Below are 26,162 nucleotides of genomic sequence, written 5' to 3' on the forward strand. Positions count from 1 at the left end.
TGGAAAGTTTCTGGGAAATTATTCATATCTAGTTAGATAATTAGATTTTTTTTTTAGATTACTTTGTTCTTTGTTTTAGTGTGTGGATTATTCCAATTAATGGGTTCAGTGTTTTAATTAATCAAAGCCGTATCCACTATTGTAGTATTATGCAAGAGAAAAGACTTTATTTTGATTTGTCCTAATTTGATTGATTTGTCTTGAGTACAAAAAATCTGTGACATGTGTTTCTTTAGCCCATTTAAGGTTGAATCACTACAGGAATCAAGCTACAGTTTTGCTATATATAGGTTTGATTTGCACTAACCATGAATAATATCTAAGAATACACACTGGAAAATGAATTCATGTAAGGTCAGGGGCAGACCTTGTGCACTATAAGTACAGTATCAGGAACACAGGTGGAACAGATGTAAGTTTCTGACACACCCTCTCTTTTGTGTGATAGGAGTCTGTTGAAGTAAAAGAGGAATTTTGCACTGGTCATGTCATGTTTTGCACATTAGGTAGATGCCTTTGTCATGTTTCTAAATTGTCTTTGAAGTGTGGTGGTGGTGCCTGCCACTGTCATTCTTTGGCAAAAACAAAAGATTTAGTTTTGTCTTTGCACATTTACCTGTGTGTGTGGTCACTTGAGTAGGTAAGTTACTTAGCTGCACTGTTAAGTGTTTTTTTTTTTTTTTTTTTTCCATGCATCGTTTGAAGATGTCAGCAGCGTTGTTCTGGTCTTCAGATTACTTTGTTCCATGCAGTTCTAGTTTTATATTTTAACAAGTTCTTCACAGAAATCACTTGAAAAACTACTTTTATGTCAAACCTCATATAAAAAGGGCTGACTTTCTTTTCTCACATCAATGAAGTGATATTTTATTTCATGAATGTATACACTGGTGCTTAGGAAATTGGGGGTGTTTTATTTGTAGATATTGGAATGAAGATCAGAGTTTCACAGCCAAAGAAAATGTAACTTGACTGTCCATTCATGTCATTTCTTTTTTTTTTTTTTTCTTCTCAGTTCTTGTGTTTTCCAACAGACTGATAGCAGAAAATGTATTTATGAATTTATGATAAGTTGACAAATGACATTTGTTTCTAATAATTATTTTTTAAGACGGTGTGTTTTTTGTGACATGAAGTGAGCTTTTATGTTGCCTTGAATAAGGTTGAATAAAAGGATAAATGATTATTATTTTATTCTTAATCACATTATTTTAAATAATTGTATTGCACATATTGTAAACATTACAAATCAATATACAAACAATCTGTAAAACATAACCCATATTTATCCTAAAATATATGTGTCGAAGTGTAGATCTAAGTATCCGACTCTCCTGCAAAGTTGGGGTTGTCAAATGCAGGCTGTAAAAGGAAAAGGCATTCCATAATGTTTAATATTTCAAAGCACACATCAGTAGATGGTAACTTACCACATCCACGTTTTCAGTATTTCTTGTTGGAAGGCTAAAATTGCTCAATTTATATCCCCGAATATTAATGGAATAATACAGAAGTCCCCCAATCAGGCAGGCAAATATAATGGCTCCAATTACTGCACCAGCGATAACCCCACCATCTACGCAGACAATATAAATGTAAAATAAAAAGACCAAACATAAGTATATTTTTACTACTGCACTTACTGTTGCCACCAGGGGTGCCAGTAGGATGAATATTTCCATCTGTTGCATGTACTGTAAGAAAAAAATATCATGCTATATCAAATTGTAGTGTTACAATTACTGTGAGATTACTGTGTATTGTTCAAAATGCTTAAGTCAGTTTCATTAACATGACTGAACAGAATGTGATAAATAAATAAAATAATGATAGTGATAAATAAAATAATAATGAATGATAATAGTACATAAAATGATGATAAAGTCAAGCTAATGTGATTTAAACGGCCAGATAAAAGCACTTAAAAATATACATATTTTTTAGTTCACACAGATATATTATGACATAAATCATTATAATTAGTATATCAATATAATTTCATCAGCATTCCTAACATGGGGATGTAGTAATAGTACAGGTGCAGTATTTCTTATTTTTATTGTTTGGGGTGACAGCGGGGGACGGTGGTCAAAGACAATGGTTCCCCAACCCTAAGGTCAATGGACTGATTCACTTTTGGATCATTATGTCCTTCACCCACATTGCTTTGTATGAATGTGGTGTGTGTGTGTCAGTGATTGGTGGTTGTCGGAGGGACCGATGGCACACATGGGCAGCCTCATTTCTGTTTGTCTGCCTCAGGACAGCTGTGGCTACTGTTGTAGCTTACCATCACTGTGGAGTGTGGAGTGAATGAATGTCTACAGTGTGAATGTCTACACTTTTCTGAGGCTTCGACAAGCATGTAAAGGGCTTTACAAGTATAAGGTATCATTGTTATCATTTTACATTGGTGGTGGCGGCAAGCAAATCCTCTCTTTGCTAGGCAGTTGTTGTCATTCCAGTGCCCATCAGGATACATTTCCACACATTTCTCTTCCTCATTCCCGGGGTGAAACACATTATTGGGTTCGCCCTGAGCCCAGTTGAGGAATCCCACAGATGTCAGATCAGTCCAGGCCCAGCCAACTACATTACACAAAATATATGTATAAATGATAGTAGTAAATGTCCATTTGCTAAATAGAATATACGTGGGTGGGCTTACAGTTTTGGTCTCTTGTGAGGCCAATCCAGATATTGTGCACTTTTTGGTCACCAAGGTTCCTTAAAAACTCAACATCTGCTCGGCTGTGGAGCGATACCAACTCTGACTGGCCTTTCTGGCAGTAATATCTTGAGTCTGGCCAGGAAAAACCCATTGGACGGTTGTAAACGAAGTAACAATAGCGCCCATATGGCACAAATCCATACAAACAACTTCCACTAGCAGGAGGAGGAGTAGGAGGGGGAGTCTCTGGTTGACCAAATTGAAAAATATAGTTACCACATACTGACATTTCTAATGGTTAATGTAATGATGACTGAGGTTTTACCTTTAGAAATCTTGCAGATGTAAGGCTTGGCATCATTACAGTTAGTGTCATTCCACGTTCCATGAAAGAACCGTGAAGCATGCATGCTCACACAACCCTCGCCCTCTAAGTTACTGGGTTCACCTGGCCCCCACTGTGTGAAGAAAACTGGCCATCCATCTGTCCATGCATATGAATTGTTTCCCTGCAGATCAATGCATTACATTAACAGACTTATTGCTGTGGTGGGGAGGTGACTGTGGTTTTAGTGTATGTTTCTCTTCAACTATTTAGAGTCTTTGTTTTGTTTATATACATTTACATTTTGGTGTCACTGAATGTAGAAAAAAAAAATTTAAACAAAACTAAAATGTAAGTCTATTTGTTTTTCCTACTGCCTGAAAAAATAATATTCTTCTGACTGTACCTTGCGTTTGAGTCCAATCCAGGCGTCAGCTTTTCCCTGCAGCACGACCCCAGCCACAAAGGCCTGGTCATAGCTCATGTCGATGCTGGCCAGGTTCCCCCCTGCCTGTGCACATGCTGTCTGAGCTGCATCCCAGGTGGCTGCTTCTTCCACCAGTTTGTAGCAATTTAGGTACCAAGAGATGTACCCAGCTGGACATGGGCTCGGTGTTGGGGGAGGAGGGTCGATGCTGCTTGCTAAAGGGAGCAACAAATGAATAGCAATTGTGATAAATAAGACATTTTAGGTGGAGATGGTTGAATTGTTACTAACATTTCTTTCTGGAACAGACAAAACTCTGATCCTTGTGACAGGCATCATCATTCCACCTTCCAGTAACTAGATGGTTATGAGTCATTGCTACACAGTGCTCCTGTTGAGTATATTATTACACATTTAAATTAGTTTAGAAATCTCATATGAGAACATTTTACATAAAACAACATCTAATCATTTTGAAGATTTATTAGTTCTCACCGCTCCTCCTGCATTATTGGGCTCTTTTTCATTCCAGTTTGTGTACAGAACAGGGCTAACCCCATCACTCCAGGCATACTGATTTTCTACCAGAAGATCGGACAGGCCAATCCATGTGGGGTGCTGCAAATCCCTCAGGTAACTAGATACAAAGTCTAGAGGACAGAATTTCAAATATACTCTGCACCTTTATTGTCATGAAACCCAAGCCACTTCAGTATACAGACCATTCTCATATTGACTGTCGATCACTGCCAGCTCTCCTCCTTGCTCTTTGCACCAACTTCGTGCATAGGACCAATTGGCTTGAATGTCATTCTTTTTGCCTTTGAATAAAAAGCACTTGTTGTTGAAGCGTAGCCAACCTGGAAATTATTATTATTGTTATTGTTGTTTTTGTTATTATTGTTGTTGTTGTTGTAAATAATACACTGAAATTCTAAAACAACATAGTTTAGCAGTGCAGTATTTACTGTAGAAAAATCACCTGCTGGACAATTGCCTTCCCAGGGCTGTGTCGGTGGGGGAGGAGTGTGATGACTTCCAGGGAACTTCTTACAGACGTACCCTCCCATTCGACCGCAATTGACATCATTCCACCCACCTGTGCAGCAAACATATTAATAGTACTATTTTTTATTTATTCTTTATTTATTATTTTTACAATATATGAAGTACTATGTAGAAGACAGATACCCTGGTGCCTGTTCATTTGAACACATTGTTCTTCCCCATTTGCATTGTTTGGTTCTCCAGGAGACCAGTGGGTATATGTCATTGGGGAAAAGTCCACCCACCTGTTGAAAGAAGAGACATTTGATTACACATACAGCAGAAAACACTAAGTGGAAAGAAAAAAAACAACAAAAAAAAACAAAAAAAACAGGGCTTACATATACTGTCCATTTGTAATACCAAACATTCTCATTCCAATCCAAGCTGCAGCAACATTTCCCGTACCAACCTGTAACATGAATTAAATGCTCTTTACCAAATGGCACACACACACACACACACACACACACACACACACACACACACACACACACACACACACACACACACACACACACACACACACACACACACACACACACACACACACACACACACACACACACACACACACACACACACACACACACACACATTACCATAGTGTTCACATAAGCCTGTTCATCCTTGCTAAGTATTGAAACCAAAAGTGCCTTCTCAGCATAGCAGCGTAGCATAGCAGTGTGGAAGTCCACTACATCAGTATCATTGTAGTAGTAACAAATGTTGTTGTTCTTCCTCCATCCAGGGTTTGTGCCACACTCAGGGGCTGTGCATATCATAATATTTACACAAATAAAAGATTTTTATATTGAGTTAAAAAGATGCATGCAGAGAGTTGACAGATTGAATGTGATATGAGTGTACCTGGTACTGGAGAAGGAGGTGCTGGTGGTAAAATGGGCGTCTTTCCTTTAGCAATCATGCAGATCCAGTCCTGGTGGGCATCGCAGTTCAGGTCATTCCACCAGGAATAGGTCCCATTGGTGCTGCTCACCATCTCCACACAGTCCTCCCGGCCCTCGTGGTTATTAGGCTCTCCATGACCCCAGTTAGTGTGGGACAGAGGAGAGCCATCACTCCAAGAGTAGCCTAGTTTGTGTGCAGGTATTAAAATAATGAACATTAAACTCCATTAATAGTTTGATAATGTTTTTTAGCTTTCAAATGTACCTCCTTCTGTGGGGTTGCTCTTGAGACCTATCCACTTGCTGGTGCCTTTGCTGTACGTAGATAGAAACTCCTCCTCTTCCTGATTGTGGATGCTGACTAAATTCGCTCCTCTTGAAACACAGTCTTCATATGCTGCTTCCCAGCTCTTCTTTTGGGACCATTCAACATTATGGAACAACTTAAAAATAAGAGAAATAAATATCATTGCAGGGAATAAGAAATGTTTGTAAATTTGTAGAAATGTTTCTTCTAAATGAGTATGTCCAAATGTAATGTGTATGCTAAGATAAGAGGGTTAAAGTTTTGAATGGAGGTGGGTGGTCCCTTTCCTTAAAAATTTTGCACTTAGCAGAGTAGTTTTCACACACTGAACTTTTACTCCTACCTGATTCATACATTTTACAATATAACTGTACTCTTACTCTTACTTTACAAGTAACAAAAGCTTTATTGTTGACAGTATGAAACACTTAATGCTTTGTGTTTTTTGTTCTGCTCATCAAATGTAATTTAGTTTTTAGTAGTTTCACTAAATACCTTTGAACTCTTACTAGAGAAATAACTTGAACTACTTTGTTGTTCTTCTTGAGTACTGTAATATGATTTGGAAGAAACTGTATTCTTACTCGAGTACTGTAATTTGAAGGACGTATACTAGATCTGCATTATATCTTGTGAAACATATTTTATTTTAATGTAATTAGACTCAGAAGAATCCTAATACTTTTAAAACAATGCCACTGAGCGAGGTGAGAAATTACAATCATGATTACATTTATTTAAAAAAGTAAACTGTCATACGTTTATTAGCTGTGTAACATACCTGAAGATGCCAGGTGTATAAGTACCTTGTAACAGTTTCTAAAGTGGGGCAGAGCAGTCCAGCCGTCTGCACAGCCCTGAGAAGGTGGAGGTGTTGGGGCCTTGGTGGGTGGAGAGATATCAGGTCGTGCTTTCTCACAAATAAAAGCAAATGTTTCTGAGCACTGTTTATCATCCCAAAAGCCACCAATCTGACCCGATGTCATGGCCACACAAGTACCATCTCCATTATCTACAGAATGTAAGATCGCAATATTGTACTGTTTGAATTTGAAAACATCCTGTCAGACAGTCTTAACCTGTTAACCTGGAATATTAAACATGTACCTGGTTGGTTTCTGTCCCAGTGGGTAAAAGTGAGGGGTGCTCCATTGTCCCAAATGTAATCCACTCCACCTGTAACTCCACCTCGTGCTCGAAGACCAATCCACCAGAAGCCATTCTTACCTGAGAGCATTACAGTGAAGTGGGACTGCTCGTAACTGTCAAAAAAACCCCACACAATTTATTTATTATTGCATAATAACTGATTGCATTCTCAGTGAAATCTATAGAAGGATTTCTAGTAACCTCCTTCTAGTAAAGGAGTTCCCTACTGACCACCAGAGGGCAGTGTTGAAACCACTGAACCATTGCTTTCCGGGCTTCCACTGATTTCACTACCATTATGTAGTGGTCAGTAGGTGTAAGGATGAAATAGAACTGTAGTTATATTTGAAACTTTCATTATACACCATTTATAATTCATTTTACTTGTTGTACACTGTTATGTCTAAACTCACATGTCTCCAACATGCACCAAGTAGCTGTCCTGATCTTTACAAAATGCTTTAGCATCTGTCCAGCTTCTAGCTGTTTCCTCCATCCAGTAGCAGGAGTAACCATATGCATTCCAGCCCTGAAATTATATAGGCATTTGAGATTAATACTCAGTTAGTCAGTATGTCAAAGACATACTGTATGCAAGCAGCTCTGTACCTGAGGACATCCGTATACTGTGGGTTGGGCCGACGGCGCAGGGTAATGTGCTTTGGGCATTTTGCAAATGTAAGTATTAAGCTCCATGCAAGAAACATCATTCCATCGACCAGTCTATGTATGGAATTAAGATATGTTAGAAATGCTATAACAAATGAACTGAAGAAATAAATAAGAAAGTTGCCAGATGACTCACAGTCTGTAAAATTTCAACACAGTCATCACTAAAGCCTTCATGGTTATTTGGTTCCCCTGGAGCCCAGTAGGTAAAAGTGACTAAATGTTTGTCAGACCAGGTGAAGTAACCAGAATAATGGAGGTCATTCAGCCCTGTCCACACATTGCTGGTCTCTGTAAGGAAAATGTGTATTTTGTATGTATATAATGTATATTTTTAAAAAAGCACCTGCCTCATAATGTTCATAATTTAAAGACGATGAATACCTATTGAGCCTTACCCAGATAGAGGTAGCTTTCCAACCAACTCTGCTCCGTCATTGAGAGGATGGATACAAGTTCAGCCCCCACTTTCCGGCAGCTGTCCTGAGCTGCATGCCAGGTCTTTTTGTCTGCATAAGGTTTGTAGCAAAAATCTCCAAATTCATACCAATCTATTCCTGGACACCTTACATCTGGAACAAATGCAATAAAAATTATGCACATCTACAATGTAGCAGGATACACACCAAACCCAACCTACCTCCGTCAGCAAACATGTAAGAGACTGCATAGTTGCCATTATATCTGCAAAGACAGGCAGTGTTTAATTATATCTGCAAAGACAGATATATCATTATATCTGCAAAGACAGGCAGTGTTTAATTATAATATATATATATATATATATATATATATATATATATATATATATATATATATATATATATATATATATATATATATATATATATATATATATATATAAATTAAATAATAATAAAAATTACTTACTGTCGAGAGGTAATGCCATTTTTGGTTGAACCTGGGTAAAAACTTTGTCCTGGAGCTTTCAGTAAAGTGCAGTCTCCCCCAATGTCATCAACTATCACTCCAGCGTGTATGGCTGCTGCACAGATATTTGAGTCCTGAAAGATCAATACAGAAGTGTTAATAGTAATTATAACATATATAACATATGCAGTTAACTGATTTATTATGTATAGACATGGGTACATACGCCACGATATACTGAAGTACCATAAACCTGGTAGTCAGCCTTTGCACAGGCAGCAGGACAATGCACGCTAAAAGAAAAGTCAGCTTGATAGTGTGAGTGCTTTCATACAAAACAAAACAACAAAAAAACATTCCTCTTACGTAATTTTTTCACTGGCAGAATTAAAGTTGGGCTTGCTGGCACAGGTAATTGCATCTGTTGAAAAGACGAAAGTTTGAAATACCTCAAACATTGTCCTTAGATTAGGAATATACTATTTGCTTACAATCAGGTGTGCATCCTAAGACATCAAAGCGAAGGCCTGCTTTCCCGCTATATTCAAGTGGCCAGATGCGAATGTATTGTGCTGACACTGGAGACCCCAGAAGCTGAGTGTCAGGCGTATTTCTGTCTGTAGAGCCTGGGAAGAACTAAAAGCAGGACCAACATTTCAAAGTAAACAGTACATGTTCAATAGGCCAGTCTGTTCATATAGTCATACCTCTCCATCTGCAGTGTAGTCTTTCCAGATCACTTCATCCACACTGTGCTGTACTTTAAACTTGGTGACCCAGTAGTCATTTTGGGGGCAACCCTGAATTACAATCCCAGTCACTTTTTTTGTCTGCCCCAGATTAACTTGAATCCAACTTGAAGATGCTGTAGGCAACACGTGAAATAGCTAAATATTACTATGAAAAATACAGTAAATATGACATTTAGGGACACAACATACGAACTCCTGAAGGCATCCAACAAGAGTTTCCATTCAAGCGAGCTTTATCAGGAGTATTCAAACCCAGAGAGGTGGATGCTGAAAGCTGGGCATTTGTAATATTGCCATCTTCAACACCAAGGCCATGTAGGCACACTATAAATAAGCATTCAAATTGATTTTAATACTTGGTTTGAATTACTTGGTGACTACAGAAATGAAGTCCTAACACTGACCTTTCTGTTCACAGCTGTATGTGATTTCCAGATATTTGGAAACTGTGGGACAGGGATCATCAGTGACATGGGCCTGTGCAAAGCAGAACTGGCGGTTGTCACAATACTTCCTATAGGTAGGTAGCACGCCCTCCACAGTGCAAGTGCCTGCAAACAAGCTTTGTATAGTTAAACACTGAAGTTACACACAAAAAAGGAATAGAAAAAAGTTGATCACCATCAGAAGAACCCAGATGAGGACAAATATCACTGCTCTTTCGTCCAAAAAAGGCTGACTGGATGTTAATAACACTCTCAAAAGGACAGTGTAGAACAGCAGGGAAATCTTGGCAAACGACAGATGTTATAAAACCTAAAACCAAACATAATATTTAAAAAATATCTAATCCACGTTTATTGCAATATATACTACAAGGAATACTTGAAGATCAATTTGGGTTTCTTAACAAATAAAGATAACTGGTTGAGGACAGATAAAAAAATCTCATAATTTTTCTATCCCTATACATTATGAATTAGCCATTGTATTTATCTTAAATGTAAGAAATGACATATATAAATACTACAAATAGTAAATATTCAGTACCATCATGGGGTGGAGGAGATATTCTTCCTAAAGGAAAACAACATCAGTGGATCTGTATTTTTTGATTGTGTTTATATAATTGTTTAAAAGACACTTCACCTGTCTTCTTGCATATGTATCCTCTTTTGTTGTCACAGTTATCGTCATTCCAGTAGCCATTGTTTATAAGAATAGACAAGCAGTCCTCTCCATAATAGTCATCTGGGTTGCCTGGTTCAAACCAAATAACATAATACAATGTTGATATATTTATTACAAACAGACTGCATTTTTATTATTATTATAAATTTTTTTTAATGAACCTGTATTCCACCGAATGTAATTGAATGGTGAGCCGTCAGTCCACTCCCAGCCCCCTTCAGTGATAGAGTCATGACCGCCCATCCACAGGGAAATCCCAGTTGGACTTTGCTGGACAATACCTAAGAAAATAAAATCTAATGAAGAAGCAAGCAAAACTTTGTCTCTCAAACTGTGTCTAATGCAAATATACAAATATACACAACAATGTTTCTCCAAGCTTAGGACTAAAAACTTACAAACTAATTCATTTATGCAGAGTATTTGTAATAATAGTGTATGTTTGAAACACACCCTGTGTAAAGCTCTGTTCTACAGGATCTGTGATACTGATGAGGTCTGCTCCCTGGTTTAAACAGTCAGCTCGAGCATCTGTCCATTTCCTCATAGATAGGAAATTAAACAAGTAGCAGAAGTCATTAAGAGGGCTGGGCATCCAAGAGCCACACTTCTCATTCCATCCTAAAAAAGAAAAAACAACTCACTCTTATGTTCCCATGAAACCATATTACACTTGAGATCAAACTAACCTGGTCCAGTCGTTGGAGGCTGTGGAGGTGGTCCTTGTCCTTTTGCTAATGTTTATAAAATGTATGTCAATAAACCAAAACAGACAATTAATAAATGAACCAGGGCAAAAGGAGGACCTTTTTTGCAGATAAACTCTTTAGTGGCTGTACAGAAGTCATCGTTGAGCATCCCAGGCTCATTGTCATTCATTCCTCTAATGTTCACACAGTCCTCATTATTCTGCCAGTTGTCTGGTTGATTTGGGCCCCAAGGGAGAAAATCCTGAGTCATAAGACAAACTTAAGCCACATTTATGTTGTTTAATAATAAAAGAGACACAATGAATTTAATAAGTGACTTACAGATGGAGTTCCATCAGTGTAAACAAAGTGGTTTTCAATATTGATGTCATTGAGGCCAGTCCAGGCTTCTCCTGGCATATGAGCTGTATAAAACATAGTGTCAGGTGTATAAGTAACAAGCACCATAAAAACTGCTCTGCACACTTCAAGAGTATTTTGTTCATACCTGTTATAAAACTTAGCTCCTCCTCTGAGTGGATGCTGACCAGATGGGCCTGCTCCTTGGCACAATGAGCTTCAGCGTCATGCCAGTTCTTCACTTCCTCTGTCTCAAACTGATAGCAGAAGTTCCCATACAACAGATACCCAGCATCACAGTGTGAATCTAAAGAACAAGAAAACATCCAGTTAAAACAGATTTACGTTAACTCCAAATATGAACAATAACACAGTACCAGGAGGTGATGGTGGTTTGGGGTTCTGGCCACCAGTCATCTCACAAATGTAGCCCAGGCTTTTGAAGCAGTTAGTTGTTTCCCATTTGCCGTCGTAGTTCCCTACAATGAAAAGTTGTGGATTTTTAAAAAAGTTTTTCTTTATAATGCCAAAAAACAACTAGCACATAACTAAGGGTTGGTAATTTCAAACCTGTGTATATTTGGCCACAGTCCCAAAAGTGTTCAGTGTTTTTAGGGAAACCAGGAGCAAAGTTTGAGAAGTCAAAAGCATTTTTATCCACCCATTTAAATTCTCCATCTTGATACATGTCTGTTTGATAATAAATTAATATATCATTAGTTACTATTTAGTCTCGTCATTAGATGATTTTATTATTTTAGGACACCTGATAGACCAATCCAAATGTCTGGAATGTCCACATGGTGGAAGTCTGGGAGTTTTCCATTGATAAAGTACTGTTCCTCTTGGCTAAAACAGAAATTGGACATAATATTACCAGTCTATATTATATTATATGATAAAAGGACAAGGACTCCCTTGAAAACTAGACAAGCCTTTCGATGGGCTCAAGTAAATACACTATTACAATATTATAAGTTACCTGTTTATAATAAGCAAGTGGGACCCCATGTCAGAGCATTTTGTGAATGCATCATGCCAGGTTGTCAGAAGGTTGATGTTACTGACCAACCAGTAACAGCTTCCATTGAAACTCAGCCAGCCGGAAGGACAGAGTGCTGTCGACAAAGAAATATGAATCCAATATCAACAAAACGATGTTCTGAAAATGAAAATGGCTAAAGTGCTTACTATTCAGGGGTCGTTTGCACATGTACGGACGCTCATACCGACATAAATGTGACCTCCATTTCCCATATTGCTCTGATGGATCTTTGATGATGGCCGCACATGAACCTACTTGAGGATCTCTACAAAGAAGACACCTTTTTCAATGCTTCTATTTTCTTCTATATTATATTTAAATTAGATATGTTTACTTACGGAGAAGGTTCGTTCTCACCCCAATTTTGAAATGACAGTGCTTGAGCATCAGACCAGGCAAACTGTGTGTTTCCTGCTTCAACTTGACATGAGATCTTGTTGCACTTCTGAAAACCAACACAAAGAAATGTGATATAAACATATTAAACACAAATAAATAAACTACAGTACCCCTCTCACCAGGGTAGACAGTCCGATCCAGAGATCAGTATAGGAGGAGTCCAGTTTTCCCACTATATACTGCTCTTCCTCTGAAGACATAATGGACACCAGATCAGACCCATCCTCCAAACAGTCATGTCTGGCCTCTGCCCAGCTCTTTCTTGTGTCAGCTTTTAGCTTGTAGCAGTAAGAGCCATATGAGAACCACCCACTGGCCAGGTCACACCGTGGGATAGGGTTTTCTGAAAAGCAAGGATGCATGTGATGAAAAAAACAATCAAAAAGGCTACAATTATAATGGGAACATGAATGTTGTATAAAAATGCATTTAAAAATTAAATCATTACTTAAAATTAAGTTTTTTGTCTACCTTCAATATATTTACAAATATATTTCCTCTTGACATCACAGTTCTCATCATTCCACTGCCCGTTACTATATCCCACAACTTGGCCACAATTCTCATTGTCATTCCAGTTGTCAGGCTGGCCCTGCATCCAGTATCTACAACAAGATCACTTTGAGTCTAACTTCAAAGTTAATGCCAGTTAAGCTTATGGTTGTAGACTTACGATAGGTATTGAATAAAAGTAGTGCCATCAGTCCACTCCCACACACCTTCTGTGATCTGATCAGTTAGGCCGATCCAGTAGATCTCAGAGGCCAGTTGTGTCCTTAGCCAAAGCTAAGAAAACAAAAGAACATTAAACAACATTTATTTAGCTTCACCCTTTCTGTTTGGGATTTAAAAAAACAACCAATCCCACCGCGATCTGGCAAATTTATACTTGAATAGCGTGTCCAGTAACTTGGATAAGGTTGACAGACTTTGGATAAGGTTGACAGACTATGGCACTGTCACTCTGTAGTACAAATATAATAATATGCAAGACATTTTGCTGATATTTAATGATAGTCTCACCCTTTCATGGATGTCCTGAATGCTCACGAGGTGGGAGTGCTGCCGCTGACAGATATTATTAGCCTCTGCCCATGACTTTGTATCAGTGGAAAAGAAGTAACATTTACTCTCATACTCCCTCCAGCCTGTGCGACATACACTATTGGCTGAAAAAAATAAAATGTATTATGGGCCATACAAGTTAAGAAAATATGCTAAAATGTCTTTATAAACAATAAACAATAAATGAAGAAATTATCTGACAAAATATGTTGAATTCCACAAACAAATATGTCATTCTCATTGTTCTCATTATTAATTTGAGAACATTTAGGACAATTATCATTAAAATAGTCTTAAAACACTTGGTGATGTGTGACTTTAACAAGCTCAGAACTCTTTATTGAACTTTATTAGAAACCCCTACAGCAAAAATCTTCATAGAACCACTTAAATAAACAATCTATTAAATTACATTAGGGCATGCATGGTATTGTAATGCAATAAAACAAAATACTATCAGCATTATGGCCACAACTAAATAAAGAACATAATTAATAGTGAGACCTACCACTGGCCAAAAGAGCAGCAAGGCTTAACAGTTGCAGAATAGTTTTCCTGTTCATTTTTACTCTTCAGCGAAAGAGGCTCCTCAGCACATTCTACATTTACATTTGTTATTTTGCTCCAGCCTAGCACAAAGTAGGATGCTGAATAAAAAAGTAATGGTGCGGAGAAATAGCAGTAGCAGATCATAGGAAGAGAACAAACTGAGACAGTAACTAAGGTGAGTCTGGTCCCAAGTCCTCTAACTTCTGAGCATCAGCTGCTGCGTTCAGCCACTTTTCAGCATCTGTCCAGAGTCCAGAACCTGTAAAACACTGATGACTCAATTGACCTGGATTATTGGACAAAGGATTGTTACTAAACAGGTGCTTTAAATTGTTAAAAGGACTTTTTATAATGTTAATGATAATTTTACATGTGAATTAATACAGAAATTATATAGTAGACCAGTCACAATAATTGCTACTGTGATTATCACTCAGTATAAGATAGATGGACAATATTTTTCAAGCTCAATATTCATCACATGTACCTTTTCTTCACACTAGTGGGGACATTTTTCTTCATTTTATTTAGTATTAGGCCTATAATACAACATTTGAGTTGTAGGTGGTTTAATTATTTATGTAACAAGTTCTAGATACTATATCTAATTACGAGTGTTTCATTGTACTATTTATAATATAAATAGTACAATGCTGTCCATATTATGTTTCATGTGATTTGCTTTGAAAAAGTTTTACTGGGATTATCCTGCTTTAAGGGTATTGCAGAAGTAGTATAAATTAATCTCAATATTATCATATTTTCAGATTAAATATATGGCATGTTTGTTATCTTTGCAGGCCTATTACAATTACTTTTATTGTAATGCAAAAGAAGAAAAAGGATTTCCCTAAAGAACCTTAACTTTAAAATAAGTATTACATACATTCAAACTTTGAACAGTGTAATGTGTTTTCATAATTTACAAATAACTAGTATTATGTTATAACAGATGCATTTTTTATGGGTTGAAATGACTACATTACCAAAGTTCAAATTTGCTCTAGTAAAACATGTCAAATGCCAATAAAAGTTTCTCATTGCTGCGTTATATTAGGGCCTACCAAAACCATAAAAGCAGGTCTGAAACTGATGTATTACTGTATAATGACAGCTAAATGGCTGCTTTAAAAGCTTCTGCATCTGGGTTAACTCAAAGTGAAGAGTTTTGGGTTGTAAATAACTACATGTGATCTGAGAAGGTTTGGGGTAACAGAAATGTAAACTAGTGAACATCTTATAAATTACTTTATTATACAATACGATGTAAATGACAAAATGTGGAAGCAGTCAAGGGAAAGAATAAGTATATGTTATAGATACAATATAAAACAGCAACAATCTACAAAACTCTGTTTTGCATCAAGATTAGTCTAGTTGTAAAATGAGATACGTAATATTTTGTGTGCAATTCACATATTTATCTCACTATATAAACTCCAAATACCATTTAGTTTAAGCAGTTAGTAAATGCAAATCATCACAATGTGACAAAATTACATCATCAGTTTAGTTTTCTATTTAAGACAAAAATATACTCAGAGGTCACATCTACATTTTCTAGAAAAATAGTGCACACTGCATGAATATGAATATTAAAGACTATGACATACACCAATTATATACAAAGAGTCTGTTATTAAAATAGAACAGAAGCACTGGCAGAGATATCAAAAAGCAGTCTGATTAATATTGAAGACAGCCCAACTATCATCCCACACAAGTCTGTATGAAGAACTCTTCTGGATTGGGTTTGAACAGTGCCACATATATTGCTTTATTCAGTCCTTTACTGCACAATCATTATGCCTCTTAATGTAAAATGAAATGACAGCAGTTTGAATAAACTTTCTGTTTAACAGACAGAATAATGATTCCATCAAAATGATGGCCTAAATGTAACAAAATCCTCAAGGCCAATAAAAACAAAAAAACAAAAAATAAATTATTGAGGCAATATATGGCTAAACATGTTATAAAATGTACACATGCACCTAAAACTGTAAAATTGTCGTGTTGAATTTTCAGCATGGGGCATTCTGAGACAGAGCAATTTGTATATTAACATTTTAACATTACATTTGCCTTTCCCTCAAGTCAAAATGATGTATAGCAGCCACGCAGGACAAATACAGTACATAAAATAGTTCACAACAGATTGTAAAATACCACCAGCAGCAGTTTGGGATGCATTTACATGATATACAATTCCTTTTTCTGTATGTATATGTAAGAGCATGTTCACAAACAGGCCTTTAGCGTAAATAGTCCCTCTGTGCTGTGTGGCTTGTGCTTGTGCAAGGGTTTGATGTGACAGCTGTGCTTCACCTGGGGGATTCTCACATGCAGTTGACCACATTGCTGGAGCCCTGGCCCACATCCCTGATCTGACTCACATGAGAGGAACATACTGCCACCCCCGCTCCAGCTCGACAGTGAGACACCGAGCCCACCAGTTCCCATCTAGACACAAAAGGCACTTTCAGTCACAGTTTAGATTCTTTCATATTATTCATCATTTATCTCCTAACCTGTTCATCCGGGGTTCAAATGCCTCTACTGTGTTCAGGTAGATGTTGCCGTTGTGCCCTCCCACCGCGAACACCCTTCCCATCACAGTAGCAACTCCAACACCTCCCCGAGGAGTGGTTAGCTCAGACACAAACTCCCAGCGGTGCATTCGAGGGTCAAAGCGTTCAACAGAACTTAGAGGTGAATTATCATCAAATCCACCTTAGCAAATAAAAGAAAGGATATCTTTACATTTATGGAGATATGGCATTTTAGGTAAAGCATCTTGCAATGTAACACCAGTTATGAATCATGTACATTATCAAAATTATAATAAAACATTTAAATAAAAATAGCTTAAAATATTTTCCTTTAGTTTAGTGAATTTACAATAATACTGGTAAGTATTCAAGTTTTAAAGCAAGTGCTGTAATGCAGCATCATAAACAACATTGCAACTTAATAGATACAACAAGATTAACACTGAATGACTGGACAGTTTCAGCTCTGTAATAAAAAAAATAGTAACCTGACATCTACAAACCGAACTTTTCTCCTGATCAGCAGTTTTATACAACTTACCTACTACATAAAGACATCCATTAAGTTTGCTAACTCCATTTCCGGCTCGCCTTTGGCCCATCTCACTCACTGCAGACCACTTATTGAGGTGGGGATCAAATCGCTCCACACTGGAAAGTGACGCCACACCGTCATTGCCCCCAACTGCATAGACATAGCTCTATGGAGGTGGCAAAAGGCACAGGGTTACATAAAGCAGTTGTACTAAATAGCCCAGTGACAAAGTTCAGTCTTACCCCTAAAGCCACAGAGCCCACTCCACCACGAGGGGTATTCATGGGAGCCACAGAACTCCAGCAATCACTCTCAATGTCATATCGCTCCACGTCGTTGAAACAAGAATTGTCGTTCAAACCCCCAATAGCATAGATGGGACCGCCAAGTGCTGCCAGTGCAATACCTCTCCTGCACAACACAGTCAACAGGTGCTCAGGGTGCTATGTGCGAAAAGTCAAACATCTTTGGCTACACTCTGATACTGTACCTCTTGGTATTCATAGAGGCTTTCATCATCCACTTATTGGTGAGTGGGTCAAACACCTCCATGTTTCCTAAATGTTCATTACCATCATGGCCACCAACAGCATAAACCTTGCCTAGAAAGTAAAAATTAATGACAGACAAAAATTTTATTTATGTGATTTTTTTATAACCTTAATCAACTTACCTCCTACAGAAATTACCCCGACATGACGCCGCCTGCTGTTCATCTCTGGACCAAAAAACCAACTGTTCTTCGTAATAGAGTAACATTCAATGCTGCGAAATGGATCACCAGAACCTCCTCTACCTCCAACACAGAACAAAACGCCTGAGGAGTGCAAAACAATGCCATTTTAGGAATTTATAGGAAGTTAAATAACTTTAATTGATTAACAAAATACTGATTGTGTAATTGTGTCCAGATATATGTAAAAACAACCTGCAGTGTGCTTCCGTGGCACAGTGCGTACAGAGTATTCAAAGTCTGGCACCACATTGTTGCTCATGTGGAGGTGGTAGTTCCTTGCTTCATCCAAAAGATCCCGACAGCTTAGGTTACCTTTGATCATTTCATCCTTGGCCACAGTTCCTGTTAGAAACTCCACAGAGAGCAATGGCAGGCGCACCTAAAAGACATGAAAACACAGAGGTTGTAAAATTGGTTACATATGTAACAAGTTCCTAGATAAACTATATTTATGGGCTAATAAAGACAAGAAAACACATACAACCTCTTGTCTTACTGACCTGAGACATAATCTGGTCCAGCCAGGCCTCGTGATGTTGTGGGTTGGCTTTAAGCCACTTGACAGCTGCATTGTATACCTGTGTCTCTGAGTGGATATTTAGATCATTGGAGGAGAGAAGAGTGCGCAAGTGCTGGGGCGAAACAGAAATAAAGTCCTCACACTCCACCACCTCTTTAAAATGCTCACATGCATAGCGGTCAGCCATATCCATCAAGTCCACACGGTTGTGGCTTTCAGCAAAGGTGCGCACTGCAAGGCAGTTTGTAGGATGGAAATGAGCCTTCATGTACTCGCAACACGCTCGTGCAACTAACTCCACCTGTCAGGAAAATGACTGTTAGTAACTAATTATGATTACTAAGTATTTCAAATTTCAATACTACCTACTACAAAACCTAAAGTGTAATGGAATGTTTTCAATATACAAATAATAATGAAATATAAAGGAGGCAACATTTAGCCATGAGGACTTTAAGTAACTCACATGAAGTATACATGCTGCATACAGCAGTGGTTGCACATTGTCCACTGTTAAAGTCAGCTTGGAGGAATAGGCAAAATGTACAAGGTCCTGAATGGCGTCACCATCAAAATCTTTTATTTCTATCAGGTCCTGCTTCGCCTCAGACATCTCCGACAAGAACATGGCTCTGAAGTTAAAAGAAAAATCCAAACATGATTGCATTAAAACACATTACCTAGGGCTGGGCAAAAAAGCAATTAAATCGATTAATCGAAACAAAACTATTTGTTTGAAAATCTGCATTTTAATTTTAATCTGAATCACCAAGCTCTACTCTCACCCACAATCAATAACAGCACATACCTGAAGTATGGAATCACACATGCAAGCACTAGTTTGTGGCATGGGATCAGCCTGCTGCCAACCTATAAAAATGAAATGAGAAATATTTTTAGCATCACAACAAGTCTTAACATACCTTTATACATAATGCATACACAAAAGCTGTTGTGCATATTGTTGTTTTTGCACAGAAGATAAGATAACCCCTACAAACTGTATTGTGATCTGTGATGTTGGTCAATTTTTAAATAGTTTGTTGCATAATTGAAGGAATAGCCTTTGCTGATTGGACAATCATTTTTTAAAATCCTACATACATTTAGGACAGATAAGAAATATTTTATGTTTACAAAATCATAAGTTCAGAGTTGAGAAGTAAATGTAAATATATCTAGTTTAAAAATGAGAGACTGACCTTCAGTGTCACATCACAGAGTTCCCCCACTTCATAGAAATGCCTGAGGGAGTTATGGAAGTCCTTCCAGGCCTCATGTGCCTCAAAGACAAATGACCCATCAGTCTCACTTTCTGCTTTAGAAGTTCTATTTCCAGGACGCTTCTCCTTGGACTTTACTTGTTTGGCATGGTCTGGCACCATATCGCCCGGTGCCATAGCTGCCTAGACAAAACAGCACCTATGATGAAAGAAAAAAAAACACATTTATTTCTTGAAAGAAATTAAAAGCTTTTGGGCGATTCTGAAAAACATATTCCCTAATAAAAAATTAACTTGTCAGGTGCATGGAACTACTGAGTACCAGTTTGAAATTTCAGCAAAATCACTAGTTGAACACTTTATATTTTCCACTTCTTCAGAATTCAAGCCCCAACATCGCCGTTTCGACTGGGTACGTGCATGGGGAATATTCTGTAAGATACGCACTGTCCAACAGAACTTGTTTTCCCAAAAGATCACTGTGACAATATGTGTATATGTATTCAATACGTTCCTTTAGCAGAAGTTGTCTTTACTGAAAAGACACTTGACTTTAGGCTCCATAAGGCTGTTTACTAATTCAGTGTAATCGTAATAGTGTATGATATGGACAGTGCACAGCTCGAGATAGATGTACGATATAGTGCATGCATACAATTTGTGAAACTGGAACTTAATACCGTCATCTTTTACTGTATGAAAGAAGTTATGTTTCGCACACACAGTTCACATACACACGCAAATGAAAATATTTTCAGATATAGCGTTAAAAATGGCAGTTTAGCTCACACAGGCTAATGGCCGATAACACCACGGCCCACGCTAACTCGCGAGGATGGATACATTAACAAATAACTTCTCCCAAGCCAAATGAAGCGTAAAGGCGTTTAAATAATAGAAAGTGCTTGTCTAATATAATTGCAAACAATCGTAGATACCTCATGTCGCAGCAAGAATTACTCTGCCCGGCTTCTTTTCTGTGATGTTCGGCGTTAGCACGTTTGTTGTGATGCCTTAATGCATTCTGGGTAATGTAGTCAGTTTTATATTCTACATAAGTGGAACAGGAGAAATCTGAGAATTGCAGGCAATGGACGTTCACAAAGTGTTATGGTCTCTTTGTAAATAATAACACTATGTTTTTTGCTGTCTGTGACATCTTAGTTACACAGCGCAATAAGCAGATTGGCATTGCACCACTCTGTTAAATCTGGTTGGGAAAATTACACAGGATTCAACAGTAGTACTTTTATCACCTGTATGCCCTGTATGCAGTGCTTGATGCAATTTTTCTTTGTCCCAAGATGTTTAGCACAAGGCTTTATTTCCCCATGGGATATCAAACCCTGACCTAATTTCTAGCATCCAGTGAAGACAAAATTGATCTTTTACTACTATGGTAAATACAACTTCACAGGCCCATATTTTCTTAGCATAACAAGTTTTAATTTGATGGGGCAGTAACCTGTGAGGAATTTGCAGTGTAAGGGGAAATAACACTGAATTATTGGATTTTATCACAAAACTGTCATATGACTGCTAGAACACAGTTATAATGTTATCCAGTAAACTGGTATTCATTAACTTAAACTGGACAGAAAGGGGGCGACTCAATTCATCAAACATGTATGCATTTTATTACAGTTTATTTGAAATCTGAATGCTATATTTAGACAGATGCTGAATAAAAAATATATAATCAATTCATTGATCATTCATGTTTTCAAAAATTTACTTATGCTTTCGTTTCCTCAGAAGTGCATCCCGTAATGCAATCTGAAAAAAACAAAAAAAAAACCCACAAAAATATGCATTTACATAAACCATAAAGAATAAATAATTATTTGTAACTATTTTGTATGTGTAAAAAAACAACTTGCCTGTTTTTCTCTGAAGGAACGTTTGCCTTTGGTCCGAACATTCTGACTGTGTCTCATCATCATAAAGTTTTTAGTTCTTCTCTTCTCCTTGTTGCTGGTGCTGGCATGTGGGTTCAGCTTAGTCCGCTTTCTGATAAATTCCTTTTTATCAGTCCTTCCAGCCTATACATATGACACAAGTACATTACGCATGTCAAGTATATTCATTATTCATATCATCTCTCTCTAGCCATCTCGCTCTCTCTTATTCACACGCACGCATGCACGCACACACACACGCACACACTTTTTTTATTTTTTATTTTTACCATTGCTGTTGCAAGTCTTGTTTCTTTATCAGCTTTTGGTTTCTTATGAAGTTTTTCAATATTCCTTAGTGTTAAAATTTCCCCACTGAAAAACAGATATTGATATTGATCACTGATACTAAATTATAACAATTGGGATGAGCCTTAAAATCTAAATATTTAAACATGCTCCTTCACCTCTCCTCCTCCTCGTCTATATCAATCATTTTCCTCTTCTGGGCTTTGCCTGGTGCAGCACTGACTTCTTTAGCCATTTGAACCAAACGGATTTTCTTAAACTCATCCTGAGTGAGAAGTCTACGGCCACTGACTGCTGCTGCCATGGCTTGTCTTTCCTCCACAGGTATTGCCTTCAGTTTCTCAGTAATCTCTGTGTCTTCATCAGATGAGTGGTGAACATCTACCCACTCACCTTCTTCATCATCATCACTAATGCTAGCACTCTCCCAGCCATCTGACTGATCACCTGTAACGTCAATACCCCCTTATGTTAATGACAACATGATATTTTGTGAATTAGAAGGATGTCAGTATATAAACTGGCCTTCTGCTCCCTTATCCTCCTTTTTCTCCTCCAGCTCAAGAACTTCAGCTCCAGGTATATAGTCTTTGGCCTCCAGCTCCCCATAATCTTTTATTTTAGCTTCTGCAGATGCTTCTGTGGGTTTCCCCTGAGAAAAAGGTAAGGTAAGTAAGTGTGGTAAGTATTAAAATGTATAAATTAATACTTATGTTATGTCAAGAAAAAAACAATTATAGACAATGAACATAAAAAGTAGTGTACCTTTATTTTTTTCCAGATTTACAAATGTCTCAATAAATAATTTATCCCCAAACTACAAAATATGTAAAAACATTACATGTATTGCTTACCCGGTCTTTCTTGTGCAGCATTTGTGGATTGAGGTTTCTAAACAGCTGAATTAGACCTCTGGCCGACATCATCACATCTGCAATATGTGCAGATTATACACAAATCTTGTTCAACTAGATAAATCCTATTTTTTTATTACTTACTCTTATCCTTATGAGTTTTGTACTGGGCCAAGTCGTGTAACATGTCTTCATTAATGGCCAGTGGACAGCGGGCTACAATTTCCTTGATGGCATTGATCCTGAGGTGCACAATAAGATCAATATTATATCTTTGGCAATGAGGTCAATACATGTGTTTAACAGTTAAGACAAATATGGTTTACCCAACAGTCATGGCTTCGCCCGAGTTTCTGTCAGTCACAAAGTTGTTAGCAATAGTCATGATCATTGGTTCAATGATCTAAGGTGGAATAATAAAAATAAGGAAATGTTTCATTATGTGACTAAGTTATACAAGACAACAGAAGCTCATAAAACACAACCTCTGGTGGGACAAGTGAATGGGATGCTTGAGCTCCACAAAGTAATATTTTTGTCACTTCTGGAAAAAAGACAACAGATAGGTGAGTAAGATTATTCCTTGTTGAAGTAAGGAATAAAAAATGCATACCCCTTTGATGTGGCTGGAGAAACCTCTGTATAAATGGATAGAAATTGAAGAGGAAAAGCTGCACAAAGAAAGTTGTTTTATTACTGATTATTTGTATTTTAAAACCCCTTTACATTCATAAGTCTAAATTTTCCTTACGTCACAAATCATTTAATTACCTCGTGGATTCCAACAAGTCGGGATATAAGCTCCATCATCATAATCTTCACTTCAAAGTGCTCATTGGAGCTTTCCAATTGTTTCAGGAGTTTTTCAGAAAAATCTGCAGAAATAAGCTTTTGATGATAACTACATATAGACAACTTTAACACACACAGAGCAGTGTTGTGGTTAAGTACCTAAACAAATTAAAACAAACATGGCAACACTGATAAACATAAAGGGGCCTGAGCAGAAATATAGAATGTGTGATATTTGAAACAGAGCAGAGGGAAGCTTTTCTCTGAACTGGATTTAGCAAAAGTTTGATTCCTCTTTGCACTCTGCTCTTATGATGCTTCCCCAAATCAACTTTTATTTGCCTGAAGATTTTACAGAACAACTGGAGCCACCCAAGACTGATAATATTTAGAAGTTCACTAAAATGTGCTACACTCCTGCCAAGTAACCATGATCATGGAGTGGTAATGAAATCATAGTTGTTAGGCTACCAATGATCAATTAAAATGGAAACGGACAACCAAGAATTGTAAACAGGTTGTGGAGTCTGGACAACGGATGTGAAATTACCTTGAGGATCATGGATCAGGTGAATTGCAGAAAAATTGAAGACTTCAGCTTTTGACTTTTTCTTGTGTTTCTAAACAGGTAGAGAGCAGACATTATATACATGATCTTACTTTGACCAATAAATACATATAGAATATTTTACCTTAAGAACTTTCATTGCTTTTTCCATTTTCTTTTTGTTTTTGGAACTTTTTTTACCAGTTGAGTATCTGATCATGAGGTCTCTGGCTGATGGTCCTTCGGTCTGAAGAAAAATGCAGGGGTATTATTAGTGCCTGTGCATGTGCATGTGCCTGTGTTGTCCGTTCACATTCTCTTAAAACAAACTTTGAAACTTGCCTCTGAATCAGAGTCACTTTCGTTTTTCTCATCTTCATCTTTACCAAGGAAAAACTTAAGACCTGCTACAAGAATCTAAAGAAACATAATGAAAAGTGGGTTTATTTTGAGTATTTTAGTTTTAATATTATTATACATTTTTAACAGAATGTCATACCTTTGTCACCTTTGAGAAGCATGCTGTTGTTATGACATTCACTGTTTTTGCATCATTCCTAGAAAAGTAGCATTGATGGAGTAATCAACTGCAAGTTTTAATTTAGAAACTTTAAACAAGTGAAAATAAACAACCAACCATATGTTTCTTTTGTACAGCTCTGCCATAACATCTAGGGAGATCTTTGCTGCGATTGGGTTACTGTCTCTTAGCATGGTATACATAAAGTTCTGCAATGTCTGAATCAGAACAGTAATGCAATTAGCAAGTGTTGCTAGGGAAAATAGGAATATGTTTAAAAAGGACTTACGGTGTTAACTTTATTGTTTTTATGTTTAGCATTAATGTTTTTAATATCTGTTACAATGTGTGTGTACAGTGTCTGTAAAGTGAAAAAAACAACACCATTAGACCACAAAACAGTGATTGTGAGTATTAAGTATGTTTTAATATCAATACCTTTCTGAGTAGTTTGTCATGGCATCTTAATAGCTCAAAGAAGAGCTCAAGGAGTCCGGATGGGCTGATCAGGTTTTTGTTTCTCAGGAGAATTAATCCTTTGCAAAATGTCTATTATGCAAATCATATTATGTACAAAACAAAAATGAATAATATTTAAACTAAATATTGTGTGTTCCTGTGCTTACCATTCTCAGATCTGGTTCCAGGACTGTATGATAAGCCAGCAGCATCTCAGACAGCTCTTGAGGAAAAGTTGACATGTGTTCGAAGTAGCAGTGGCCAACCTGAACGGAAAACGGTTGTTTTACACATGGCTACTTGGCTAAAATCATAAATGTCAATATACCTGCGCAAGAAACATGACTAGCTCCGCCAGCTCCTTATTTGGTTTGTCTGGCTGTAGTTTGAAGATCTGAATATTGGATTGATAATGCCTGTATTGCTGTAAAAACTGCAAAAGACGAACACAAAGCTCACCAATAACAGTAAGTGGTAGCCTGGTCGTTTCGGAATTTACACTTACCTCGTCAATGTACGACTGTGGATCTCTCTTTATAAGATTCTGTAACTGAGGCAGATTGTTTGGTAACTTATTGTTTTGTCGGCCAGACATGATTAGAGTATGTCACACACGTTTTATGAATATAACGTAATTTAAAAACTACACTAAACAGACAAGCGTGGTCAACCTGTATGCTGCCATGTATTTTTAAGACCAGCTCTGTCATCACATCCGGGTATGTTGTCATTTCCTCTCTGTGCCCGCTGTGCTAGTGGGATATGTAGTTTTATGATGGAAATGCGCAGTTGTAAGATATTTATTTAGGCTTATTTTATATAACCATTAA

General features: G+C 37.4%; 3 protein-coding genes across 3 annotated transcripts; all 3 read right to left on the reverse strand.

Annotated features, from left to right (window-relative positions):
* Window positions 1-1,278: 1,278 nt before the first annotated feature.
* Window positions 1,279-14,401, reverse strand: LOC129409036 (macrophage mannose receptor 1). Its single transcript, XM_055154188.1, has 50 exons — window positions 14,347-14,401; window positions 13,797-13,942; window positions 13,447-13,559; window positions 13,245-13,378; window positions 12,893-13,116; window positions 12,713-12,819; window positions 12,521-12,639; window positions 12,312-12,447; window positions 12,096-12,178; window positions 11,900-12,019; window positions 11,707-11,808; window positions 11,478-11,636; window positions 11,312-11,394; window positions 11,087-11,231; window positions 10,970-11,014; window positions 10,734-10,901; window positions 10,442-10,561; window positions 10,239-10,349; window positions 10,140-10,166; window positions 9,771-9,905; window positions 9,554-9,700; window positions 9,339-9,473; window positions 9,105-9,262; window positions 8,889-9,033; window positions 8,764-8,818; window positions 8,624-8,690; window positions 8,398-8,531; window positions 8,147-8,190; window positions 7,905-8,078; window positions 7,643-7,797; window positions 7,447-7,560; window positions 7,251-7,366; window positions 6,796-6,950; window positions 6,495-6,700; window positions 5,647-5,824; window positions 5,341-5,565; window positions 5,073-5,242; window positions 4,812-4,882; window positions 4,615-4,715; window positions 4,406-4,522; window positions 4,146-4,283; window positions 3,919-4,073; window positions 3,715-3,814; window positions 3,403-3,638; window positions 2,997-3,180; window positions 2,669-2,917; window positions 2,410-2,589; window positions 1,644-1,694; window positions 1,431-1,576; window positions 1,279-1,362 (listed from the first exon to the last, which is right to left on the reverse strand). The coding sequence occupies exons 1-50, from the start codon at window positions 14,399-14,401 to the stop codon at window positions 1,318-1,320; spliced, it is 6,483 nt and encodes a 2,160-aa protein (XP_055010163.1). The 3' UTR covers window positions 1,279-1,317.
* A 1,215-nt stretch (window positions 14,402-15,616) lies between these two features.
* Window positions 15,617-20,971, reverse strand: klhl8 (kelch-like family member 8). The gene is made up of 12 exons (XM_020925205.2): window positions 20,892-20,971; window positions 19,933-20,152; window positions 19,539-19,600; window positions 19,197-19,362; window positions 18,711-19,031; window positions 18,403-18,589; window positions 18,148-18,291; window positions 17,965-18,076; window positions 17,717-17,885; window positions 17,481-17,640; window positions 16,919-17,120; window positions 15,617-16,850 (listed from the first exon to the last, which is right to left on the reverse strand). The coding sequence occupies exons 2-12, from the start codon at window positions 20,128-20,130 to the stop codon at window positions 16,727-16,729; spliced, it is 1,845 nt and encodes a 614-aa protein (XP_020780864.2). The 5' UTR covers window positions 20,131-20,152; window positions 20,892-20,971; the 3' UTR covers window positions 15,617-16,726.
* Window positions 20,972-21,567: 596 nt separating this feature from the next.
* sdad1 (SDA1 domain containing 1) lies at window positions 21,568-26,052 on the reverse strand. The gene is made up of 21 exons (XM_020925201.2): window positions 25,838-26,052; window positions 25,661-25,765; window positions 25,500-25,598; window positions 25,312-25,422; window positions 25,163-25,234; window positions 24,991-25,091; window positions 24,853-24,910; window positions 24,696-24,770; window positions 24,499-24,600; window positions 24,357-24,426; window positions 23,786-23,889; window positions 23,628-23,685; window positions 23,500-23,558; window positions 23,341-23,417; window positions 23,159-23,256; window positions 23,015-23,091; window positions 22,686-22,812; window positions 22,319-22,607; window positions 22,142-22,226; window positions 21,834-21,995; window positions 21,568-21,729 (listed from the first exon to the last, which is right to left on the reverse strand). The coding sequence occupies exons 1-21, from the start codon at window positions 25,925-25,927 to the stop codon at window positions 21,685-21,687; spliced, it is 2,064 nt and encodes a 687-aa protein (XP_020780860.1). The 5' UTR covers window positions 25,928-26,052; the 3' UTR covers window positions 21,568-21,684.
* Window positions 26,053-26,162: the final 110 nt, after the last annotated feature.

This window comes from Boleophthalmus pectinirostris, unplaced genomic scaffold (assembly GCF_026225935.1).
Source record: "Boleophthalmus pectinirostris isolate CB_2022bp ecotype Guang Dong unplaced genomic scaffold, ASM2622593v1 HiC_scaffold_18, whole genome shotgun sequence".
NCBI classification, from domain to species: Eukaryota; Metazoa; Chordata; class Actinopteri; order Gobiiformes; family Gobiidae; genus Boleophthalmus; species Boleophthalmus pectinirostris.